General features: G+C 37.1%; 1 protein-coding gene across 13 annotated transcripts in view; it reads left to right on the forward strand.

Moving 5' to 3' along the window:
• Positions 1-12,116, forward strand: part of LOC117405667 (dystrophin-like) — a 689,570-nt gene that overhangs the window by 251,881 nt on the left and 425,573 nt on the right. For all 13 annotated transcript variants that reach the window (XM_034008883.3, XM_059030144.1, XM_059030147.1 and 10 more), the window contains 5 exons: positions 184-425; positions 1,469-1,649; positions 5,870-6,015; positions 8,347-8,559; positions 9,854-9,967. In XM_034008883.3, coding sequence (XP_033864774.3) covers positions 184-425; positions 1,469-1,649; positions 5,870-6,015; positions 8,347-8,559; positions 9,854-9,967 — 896 coding nt within the window. The remainder of the gene's footprint in view (positions 1-183; positions 426-1,468; positions 1,650-5,869; positions 6,016-8,346; positions 8,560-9,853; positions 9,968-12,116) is intronic.

The raw sequence follows: 12,116 nt of genomic DNA on the forward strand, positions 1-12,116 counted from the left end.
TCAAATAGTTCCACTTGTAATGGCCAGTGTTCCAAGAGGTAGTAGTGAGTAGTGAACGCTTGTTTTGGTTGTTTTTTTGTTGGTGTTGTTTAGATTGTAAGAGGTTTCATTTTTGTATGTCTGCATCTAAGTGACACTTACAAGAGGATTGAATGGCATTTTATTTTTATCTGTACCATCCAGAGGGCCTTAACGCTGATGACATCAAGCAGGCCTCGGAGCAGTTGAACAGCCGCTGGGTTGAGTTCTGTCAACTGCTTGGAGAGAGACTGGCTTGGCTGCAGTACCAGAACAAGATTTTAGCCTTTTACACCCAGCTTCAGCAGATCGAGCAGGCTGTAGTGACTGCAGAGAACTGGCTAAGGAGCCAACAAGCACCAGCAGCAGACCCTGAACCCATCAAACTACAGCTCGAGAAATGCAAGGTAAGTAGCCTATGGCAACAGTGCATGGGCAGTCCAGAACCTTTTAGTTGAACCCTATACTTACTGCTGTGCTGCCAATGGGTGCTATTTTAAAGGCTTTCTAGCACAATAATAGTATATAAAGTTACAAAATAATAAATGCAAATATTTCTCATTTTGAAACTTTTTCATTTTTACCTTTTAATGCAGACTGAAATACTGTAATGTGTTTGAAGATTTGCAGTGTGTATAGTGTGGTTAAAAAAAAAAAAACACATTCTGTATAGAAATATTTCTGGTATAGTACAGTACAATTTATCAACTGGAATTATGTGCATAATGTCATAACATCAGTCATACTTTTTTTTTCAACAGAAAATAACAGTTAATGCTAACACTTTATTTGAAGTGTCAGTAATTAAAATGTAATCATGTATGAATTAACATGTGATTTCCTTTTGAACCTGTATTGATATCCTAGAAAGAATCACTTTCTTTAAAATGTCAAATTAATATTAATGAATTGTTACTGTTTAAATATGTACGACAATGTTTTGACAACTTTGCACAGTTTTAAAAATCACCTTTATCATTTAAGCTAAGGATAAGCCATACCAAACCCAATTTATATAAGGAGTATGACATTTTCGTCTCTATTCCTTCTTAGCATAAGTGATAAGTATCTGTTTTTTTTAAATGTAACAGTTCGGACATGCCATCTACAGTACACACACACACACATATATATATATATATATATATATATATATATATATATATATATATATATATATATGTATTCATCTGCAGCACTGTGTTTTTGTTACGTCTTGGTCTGCATTCTTTCTTTGTCGGACAGCAAGAGAGATTTTCCTTTTAAAGCTTGACACATGCTGTGTCAGAAAGTGCCACACCAGCACATATAATATTGAATGAATCTAATAACTGCAAACAGACACATAGAAGAGGGCTGTTTTATGTTGTGGTACCATATTACTTTAACCCCAAAGCTGTGGAAAGGGCATTGAGAAGCTGTTCTTTTAACGCTGCTCCTTGTTCTGTAGGATGAGGTCGCTCGCTTATCTGCACTGCAGCTTAAAGTTGAGAAGCTGAAAGACCAAGGGAAGGAGCTCAAGGAAAAGGAAGACGTGCCCATGTTTCTTGAGGCTGATATCGCAGCGCTCACCAACCACTGTAACCAGGTTTTGACTGACCTTCAGGCAAGGGAAACACAGCTAAAGACTAGTAAGTTTGTACTTGTACGGTGCCCATAAATACTGCCATAGTGGGGGTTCAGATATTAAATGCATTATTTTGCAGTTTAAATATGCTGGTAATATTGTAAACAACCGTAATGACCATGAGTACTGACACACAGCTTACTTTGCCGTAGCAATATCTTTTGCCACTCTTAGTTTCAATTGCTCAATAACTGAAGTTGTTTTCTTTTGATTTGCAACCTCTTCAGAATCGTAGCTGGGGACCAAGAACCACCCGTGTTAAAACATTAATTAAAATCAACATGTACTGTAAGGCATGCTACTCAGAAGAATAAGACTGCAATTCATAGAGGGGGTATGAAATAGTATATAATAGTACCACCACTAAAAACCCAGAAAGTGTTTTTTTTTTTTTTGTTTGTTTTATCTGCTGAAGCTTGGATCACATTAGCACCCATGTATACCTTCTCAAAAAGAGGGGCAAGGAGGAGACTCAACTGTTCTTGTACACCAAACAACAAGCTTGCACACCCAAATGTACCTTCTTTTTTTGTAAATTACTGGCTCTCTTCCCCATATCTAAATTTCAAAAATACATCATTTGTCAGTTTCAGTCATACTGTATTTTTGTGTGTAATATAATATGTCATATTTATATTACGTTGTTTCATACCCTTTATACGAACATAAAAATGTAATTTATACCTGTTAATATTTTATACACATTTTAAAAAAAAAATAAGCAGGCTCTTGTTTTACATTTGGAAGTTTTTTCTCATGTATTATTCTGAATAATCAATATTCAGTTTAATGTAATTTAATGCTTAATGTATCAGTTTTCATTAGGTGCCCTTCGGTCACATGGTAGCAACAAGCTGCAAGTTACCTTTGCAACGAGCTATTAAAAACGTCATCTGGTCGGTGGGTAATGTGAAATGTGACCTGCAGATGGCGCTGTGTTGAAAGAGCAGACTTTCAGCTTTCAGGGGATGTATAACTTGAGGTGGTATGCAGCTTTGAATGAACCCCTTCTTCACTTTAAATTTGGCATAATTAAAAGAGTTCTCACACAAAAAGCACTCGACTGAAATGTATAAAAAGATTTTAAAGCTGTTTAACATAAATAGCTGTTACCAAGTTATAGTTTAGACTTCAGACTCAAAATAACACGATAACCAAGAATTGTTCAGAAGCGTCATTGTTTCTATTTTCGCCTCTGTAGCAAAAGGAATGTTGTTGACATGTGCCTGGTTTTGTGGGAGCTAGTCACAAAGGGTGTCGTTTTCTACAGATGTTCTATGCATAGAATCCTGAAGCAGTGCCATGTAAGATTAAGGAAGGACGATGTTTGATGGCTTTTTTATTTGTTATAAAAAGGCTTCCAATCGGCTATCAGTTAGAGCGTCCCAGGGGGCTTGACTTTGATTTGCTTCAAGGACACTGCAAGCAGTCTAAGCATGAGAATTCACAGACAGGGGCTCTGGCATTCATATCAAGATTTTAATCACGCATTGAGTTATGTGAGGAATTACGGGTTATTAGATATATGCTGTGGATAGACAGGCAGACAGACGGGAAGGCAGCTACTGTTGGATTGTATTGTCAAATGTACAGTAGTGATGAATAACTTGTAGTTTTTAGTAAAAACAGTACATTTAAGGTGGCTGATAACAACATTGGCGTTGCTCATGCCAGACAATAAACAGGTGTGCTATCATTTGTTTAGAGGTTAATGGATTAAATTCAGAAAACTGTTGCAGTAATTGTATCGATCACACACATTTTCAAGTGAGTATGAACATTTTTTTGTTCTTTTCTTGGGTCAATTCCAAGAGACTGGGTCAAACAGTCTCTTGGAATTGACCATACTCAATCCAATAAAACCGTGCAGATGTTTGGGCTTCAATGCAGCACTGGAAGACAAACCAGTCACAGCAGTTTTATCTTCTATCTATGTGATCCCTTCCAGCGATAAAGGGATAGAAAATACCTTGATTGTAAGCTGGGGGAGACCTTTAGAGTAAAGCAGCAGCCCTACATTCAACACAGTGATTGTTTCAGGAAAACAGGCTCCCTCAGTGGGTATCATTCCTCAGAACTAATGGCTTAATAATGTAGACACATAATTAATTTTATAAACTTGAGACACGATCCTGCAAACTACTTGGGCAAAAACACTGTCCTAAGGGCTTGTATACCGCTCTTGTGAACAGGAAATGATATACCCCAATGTACCAGCGTGTACAGGGGTGGCCAATCACGGACCTGAAGGGCCATTATACTCCAGGTTCAACAGGTGAAATTAGGCAATTGACTACTACAGGGTTTGGATGGAGGTTTAATTGGTTTAATTAAACAATTTACAACAGGGTTGGAACAAAGACCAGGAGTGGAAGAGCCAAGTTTGGCCACCCCTGTTATAGTATAAATATACTATTTGAGTACAGGCAGTCCAGGTAAAGCCATCCAGTCTGTTTCCCAATATAAATTCACAGACCGTTTCCTGATTAATTTTGTCAGGGAATCATATGCACAGTTTTAATGTGACTGTAAATTCAGTCGCTAATACGACAGCTCCCTTAGGGTTTGCCAGTTCATTCAGTAATCACCCCTTTTCTGACTTATGCATGCTAATGACGCTGTTATTTTAGCACTGACTTCTCATGCCATGTGCAAGTTCAGATTCTGTGGCTTTTTTCCCTAGGAAGTCTAGGTAATTAATTGTGTGTTTCATACAGCGCACATAAACTTTAGAATCCACTTGTTTTATTTAATTATAGAAAGTATCTGTTAAAGCTTGTGTGCCTATTAACGAAGAGGCTCTTTGTATGCAGTAATGAGGGAAGATGAAGCTCCCTGGGGGAACTGAGCAGCAGCATTGGGATTATCACCCCACTCTGTTTTGACAAGTGCTTGAGGACCTTTAATGTCTAGAAAACAGACACGTGTGTTTTTTTTCTTCTCACATCAAATCTGAAGGACAGTACCTCCTGGTTGATGGAATACGTCAATTCTAATAAAGTAGTTCCCTCAGGACACCACTGTAAACAAGCTACTGCATTTCAATGTTTTCTTTCTTCAGGTCAAATATTTGAAAAAAAGTGATATTTCTGCCAGCCAAGATATTGCAGTTCCATTGCTTTCAATCCAAATACCTCTGAGCTTTTGCACAATATACAAACGCCCAGTTAAATTAGCTTAAACCCTTCACAGTCTGAGCTGATTAAACTGTTTGTAGTGCTTTAGTTCAGTTGTCTTCTTCTCCTTCTTAAATTACTAATCGGTCATAGTAAATGTAATGTTAGTGCCATTCATTAAGGGGCAGTAAGCCTAATTTTTTTTTAATGAAGTGACTCAAAAAAAATATTCAACCACTATCACTGGTGTGTGATGCTTACAGATGGGACATATGTTGGCAGTATTGTTCAATCACATTGAGTATCAAATATAATAATTTTCTAAATATTTTACAATGATCATACATTAAGGCTTAACAATATATCAAAATATAGTTTCAAAATGTAAAGTGGTCTCACAGTTTGCTTGTGTCAAGTAGACAAGTGAGTCTAAATCCAAATGTAACTTATTTAGTGGGTGAAGTTGACTTATCCTTGCCATTCATTGTGGTATACTGTTTATAAATTCAAACTGGATTTAGGTCTGTTGTAACGAGTTATAAATGAACTTATAAATTTCAAAATCAGTACTTTTTTGTTTTCCTTCCATAATAGAGTTATTAAAGTGCTGATTTGTTGCATTGGATAGCAAGTGTGCATCTGTTGCCTGTGTTAATAACTCACTTGACACATTTGACAGAGAAGAGGGATACAGAAATGATAACAATATGTTTGAAATACTGTCCTCTTCATCTCCAGGTACATCAAACCGATATGACTTGTGTAGGAAAGGTTTACTGGTGTAATCTACAGTACATTGAATGATCCAGCATATACGTTACCTCAATATTCCACATCATTTTGTTGTTATTGGATCATTAATGCCATATTAAAAGAGCAAACATTAAATGTGGCACTGGAATGGGACAGGATCCCCCTAAACATAATTTGACGCCTGATTAGATGTATGTTGATATGAAAAATTGATCTCCAGGGACCAAGCCTTTTTTATTTTTATTTCCACAAGTCTTGTGTTCAGATGCATGTTTCTCATGTTACGCACATAATACAATTAAGTTATCTCTAATTTCAGTGTTTTATTTGTTTATTTTTTGCTGTTTTGTACTAGTTCTGGAGAGCCTGCCACCTACCCGGTATAAGGAGACTGTGACTACCCTCTTGTTGTGGATCCAGCAATCAGAAACCAGGCTCTCCATTCCTCAGGTTACAGTCACTGAGTACGAAGTCATGGAGCAGAGACTTAAGGAGTTAAAGGTTTGTACTTTTTTTCTGACATAAAAAACAAAACAAATGTATGAAGTGTATCCATATACAATTGCAATAGCCTTTTCAAAGACACTTTTCAACACTGGACATTTAAATTTGTTCAGCATCATTAATTTCACATGGGCATCCATAAAGGGCCTCCCCTGTACTGTTGCATTTCATTAAACTGTATTCTATTTAAAAAGAGGAGAGTACAGCTGTGGAAGCCCACTATAGTACAAGGGCTTTGGTGCTGAACATTTTTTTTATTTGTTTAAATGACTGCCTGTAGGGAACTATTGTTTTGTATTCTGTATATATATATATATATATATATATATATATATATATATATATATATATATATATATATATATATATATATATAATATATTTTGTATTCCTTTTTTGTCTGAAAGTGTGCAAGTCTGAGCTGGACTTCAGTGATGTGTTTGTGTTTTCTGAGGGAAACCAAAGATCAAAGCTTGGCCTGTTACACTTTCAATTATGCAGCATATATAACCATGCAGTAGTATGGTAATAAACTGGTACCTAACAATGTTTCCTGGTCTTACAAGGTAATTACGAGTGGAATGATTGTGCAATTTCATGGAAATGACCTGCATCATAGTATTCCAATTGAATCTAAAGTGCTACCGATGTTACAAAGGTTCGGGGAAGACAATACCAGAGGCTTGTCTTAATATTAAACAAAATAAGTTAAATAAAAACAAACTGGAAAGCTAGAAAATAAAAATGGCATTGCCATTGCTGAAGCCAGTAATATGTACTCCTTTGCAGTAGTGGTAGAGTACTATAAAGGGCTATCAGGCTACTAATGGGAGCTTGGAGAGCCTAATATGTGCCTGGGGCTGTAGAGCAGAGAACACTTGAGCACAAAACAATCAAACTGATAGAAGGGATATTTTTATAAAGTACAGCAAAGGCTTCAAGGACAGCTTGAGTTATCAGCTCACTATATTGCAATGGTTTTCATTGTTTCTATTCATCAAAATCAGACCCTCAATACCATTTATTAAAAAAAAAACAAAAAAACAAAAAAAAAACAAAAAACAAAAAAAAAAAATTGCTGTTAGTATTCCAGAAAATAAACCACGTTAATATGCATTGCTTCAGAGTACATGTGGACAAAACAGTCTGTGGACAAAATCCATCATTCAGGGAATATGAGAAAAATTTAAAAGAAAGTAAAACCTGTCTTTGAGGTGGACAAAGTGCTATTGCCAATATGGGAGATTAATTGCATTGTTTGGTTGAGGGGCCCATCAGGACTAATACGACGTGGTGGGGTAAATAAAACAAATCAATTGGACTGTTTATTTTTTGCAGGTACAGGTGTGGTTTGTGTTACACAGCAATTCCTCTGTTTCTTATGATCAATACAACTGATACAGTCGAAGCCGCTAAAGTGAAGTGCAGTTAAACAACACGAGAAGTCGGATTAGTCAATTAGTACAGCAGATAAAGCGCACAGTATTGAAAGCCAAAGAAAAAAACTATTATTTCTAATTAAGTCTTACTTCAGTGCTGTAATTTTGTTTACGGAACATGTTTACATTATGTACAGCGAGGTCCCGGGCTCTTCATTTAAGCATTGTCCTGATATACGAGCTCCTTTGACAGCAACCTGCTGAAACCAAATGAAAAGTGAGTCCTCTACATTACTATCTTTCCCCTTGCGTTTCCTTTATATTTCAGGATTTATGTTTGATCGCCATTCACCAAGAATAGCGTATCTGTTTTTGCTTATCCTCCCTGCCTGGCTTTTGGAGATGTGAAATTGAGCAGCAGTGGAAGACAGAGAAGATGTGGGGTTCTGCAGAGCTTCCAGAACCTTTACCCTGTCAGCAAGTGACAGTTTGTTTCTCCGCTGAGACATTTTTTTACTGAAACTGCGTTACTGTACAACTTTTCCTGAAACTGCTGTTCAACTTTCAGTGTACAGACAAAGCGCAACACTGGTGAGAAGCCCACCAATCGTCCCACTAAAGCGAAATTTTGTTTTTTTTATCGTGCGTACAAACCGTAGTTGACTTGCACATTATTAATAGAGGAAAATTGGTTCTTCTAAAAGGAAAAAAAGGACACTTTTAAAAGGAAAAAAAGGACACTTGTTTACTCAGATACTTATGAAGGTAGGAAGATTGTTTTAAGAGAATGTTAAAGTAATAAAGAACCTTATCTATAAATTGTGTTTTATTAAAATACCTACACCTTCATCAGTCATCCTGTACATAAACGGATTTAGGTTCTCATGGTCTCACTTTATGTCGATCGGTGCAGTCGTTTTACAAAATACTTTTTTTTTTTGCCCTCCAGGTCTTACAGGGCTCCCTGCAGGAACAGCAGAGTGGCCTCAACTACCTAACATCCACCATGGAGGAGGTGTGTCAGAAAGCCCCTGTGGAGATCAGCAAGAAGTACCGGCTGGAGATCGAGGCCATCCTCTGCCGCTGGAAGAAGCTGTCAGCTCAGCTGGGAGAACAGTGCCAAAAACTGGAGGAGCTGATGGCCAAACTCCAGCAGTTTCAAGTTAGTTATGTGCTTCTTTGTACACTGTAGTCTTCTCAGCTATTTGAAACCTACTGTATCTGAGGGCACAACAAAGCTTATTGCAGCTGCTTGAAAAGACCTGAGTCTAACTTGCAAACATGATCATGGGGCCATGCTGACGTAATCCTTAATTTTTTGTATGAAAGTGCAGTTCACTCAAAATGATCGGCACATAGGCTGGCAGGGAAATGTGTTGCAGGCCATTCCTTGACTGCATGAGGACAACTCCATGTAAAGTGATGTAAAAACCAAGTACTGCTTGCATTATCTATTTGTTGAACATGACACTGCATATTGGGTTGTTTAATACAGCACTTTAGACACCATATACATTCATTAGCTGGCTTCACTGCTGTTAAAGTCTTCAAAATCCCTGAGGTCTCCATAAGTAAGATGAACATGTAGCTTTAAGGTAGCAACCCTGGCTGCTGCTTTAAAGCTTGCATAACAACGGTTATATTGCAGTGATGGTTTAAGTGATGGAATGAGACTTTATAAGAGAAACACAATAATTAAGAAAGACTCGCAGGTGGAAGCTATTATCTCAGGATACGGAATCATTATATTTGTGTTAGCATACAATACATCATTATAAGAACAGCTTTCAAGGGATAATCAGTAATTAACACTGCATATTGCTTGCTCACCTCGAGTACTCCAAGTGTATTGGGATTAAACCTGCGTACGAGTAGGGTAGCACTGTGCATACTGTGTGTGCGATAATTAAAATAAGTGATTCTTTTTACTGTAATTTCATTTTGCAAGAATATAAATTATGCATACTTATTAAAAACCATATGAATTGTCTCAACAAATCAGATTGTGAGCAGTCATTCCAGTGGTAGAGTCTGAAACTGCCAAATATAACAAGCATGACTGAGCAGCACCACTAGTGTAACACATGCATCTCTACTATACTCCCCTGTCTAAACACAATAGTATAACATCATTCATATTATAACCTGAGTATGCAACCTGTATAAACACAAATACATGTGTCATACATTTGTGAAAGGATGCTCATTAGACTGTAGATTATGGTAGCTGTCCCTTGGCTCGGAAAAAAACTAAAAACAAGCAGGAATAGCTATTTTGTCAGATACTATATGCTTAAAAAAAAAAGAAGAAAAAGCCTTGTGATACCACAATTTAACATTCAAAACTGGCATTCAAGATACTTTAACATGGAACATGTATGAAGGAGGACAGCTTGAGTTAGTTGCATTAAGGTTTGTGTGGCTGTCAAACCATGTTAACTATGCTTTCTTTACAGAATGACACAAAAACTCTGCAGAATTGGATGGCAGAAGTGGATGTTTTCCTAATTGAAGAATGGCCTGCGCTGGGAGATTCAGAAGCTCTTGAAAAGCAACTGGAGCAATGCACAGTGAGTACATTACTCAAGCCCCTCTAGTGATGTTATATTCTTTACAATAACTATCAGGCCTAATCCCCAAACGCAGTGTTTTCATTTAAACATTGCACACATTCAGCTGTAGAAGCTAGTGCAGCTTAATAATGACATTTAAGTAAATGCACTGTACTCGGCATGTAAGAATTAAAACAACTACAAAAAAAGCCAAGAATTGAAACTCCTAACTCGCAGCTACTGAACAGATTAAATATCCAATTTTCCCCACAGGTTGTAAAGGAGATTAGGTAGCTAGAGCTCACTCGTCATTTACAATGCATGACAGAAAAATATTTTTTAAATCCTCTTCTCTGTATCAAATGAACTCAGAGTACCTGAAGTACGTTCCTGCACGTACAGAGAAGTTTAAAATGGATTAAAAGTGTATTCAGTAAATACACAGGCTAACCTTTATTATTAATTTGAGGGCACAATGTTGTGATGAAATATAGCTTGCTTATCAGCTGAACTACTGCAACTCAGTAGTCAAGGTCAAATATAATATTTGCATTCAGAACAAGGAAGGCATTACTGAAAAAGGTTTAAAACACAACACATTACTTTCCCTAGTTTTCTGTTTTGTTGTACGTATTCCTGCAATATCTTTTTCAACATTATTACGATTGTTGTCCCTAGTCATATATCCCTAGTCATAAATCTGTTTTGACCAATTATTTTCGTTTCACATTGGTTATGCATTAGGTCTTCCTGTCAAAATGTCTTCTAAATTAACAGCATTGGCTGCTAAAATCCAACCTGTTCAATCAGAAACATTTCATTGGTTCCCAACTTCTCTCTCAAAGTTCCCCATTTTGATTGGTTCAATTAGAGAGTAGAGCGGGAACAGGTTTATTTAATATGCATGGCAAGCCTCCACATAATGGAAGTAAATACATCAATTATTTTGGTGGGTTAGGGTGGGATTTAGTTGTCCGTCTGTTTTAAGTTATTCACGGCTAGTTAAATTAGCTGACATACCCCTATGTGCAATTTCCAAAGCATTTACATGTCTATTATTAGGCTTTTAGGACTTTCCGAGTTACACCTGCTTCTACTTAAACTATTGTTTAAAAGATATAGAAATTCACTACCTGTCCACAAATGGCTCACCTGGTAAAAGCAGCATACAACCAGAGATTGCAAGTTCAAGTCTATGCATTGTAAGCGTATGTTTGCGCTGCGACTGGCCCATCTTAGTACATCTACCCCTTAGTCATTGAAGGAAACCGGGGCTATACCAGCCCTGACTACACCTGCCTAAAATTTAGTCTCGTACCAAAATAGGGTCGTTTGAGTACAAACACAAATATTCACACCAATTTAGATTCTTCATAATATACTATATATATATATTTTTTTTATTTAGCAGATGCCTTTATCCAAGGCAACTTACAGAGGTTAGGGTATGTGATCTATGCATCAGCTGCAGAGTCACTTACAATTACATCTCACCTGAAAGACAGAGCACAAGGAGGTTAAGTGACTTGCTCAAGGTCACACAATGAGTCAGTGGCTGAGGTGGGATTTGAACCAGGGACCTTCTGGTTACAAGCCCCTTTCTTTAACCACTGAACCACACAGCCTCCTGGGACAAAATGGGACATTTTGGCAGGGAATTTATTTTGGCTTTATTGGCGGTTTTGATTGGATCGCTAATAATTCTTCCACCAATCAGAGTGTGGCATACAGTGAGTGATCCCGGCTTCTGACAGACTGGTATGCTGCACAGGTTAAAGAAATGCTGGGCAAGGGAAAGAATGTGTCGGATGTCAAAGTGAAATGAGAATATGAGAATGGCTGTTTGATGAAGCCAGTTTGCTTGAAAAAATTAAAAACAGACCAGACATTTACATCACTGGATTAGAAAATCTGGAATTTATGATGCTATCAGAAACTCTGAGGCAGTGTAAACTGTGCCTGCTAAAGCATTTTTGTTTCAGCTTTATTGTTAAAGTTTTCACATGTGGCAATACTGCCCTACAATTACTAAATGATACTGTGATCATTCCACTGTGTTATGTTAGTGAACCAGAGCTACATTTTAAAACAGAGAGTTAGCAAATGCCTATCATTAAAGTGTACTGCAGCTACTAATCCTTTCCAATTAGTGGTATCGTAAAATTAA

This window comes from Acipenser ruthenus, chromosome 9, assembly GCF_902713425.1.
Source record: "Acipenser ruthenus chromosome 9, fAciRut3.2 maternal haplotype, whole genome shotgun sequence".
In the NCBI taxonomy this organism is placed as follows: domain Eukaryota; kingdom Metazoa; phylum Chordata; class Actinopteri; order Acipenseriformes; family Acipenseridae; genus Acipenser; species Acipenser ruthenus.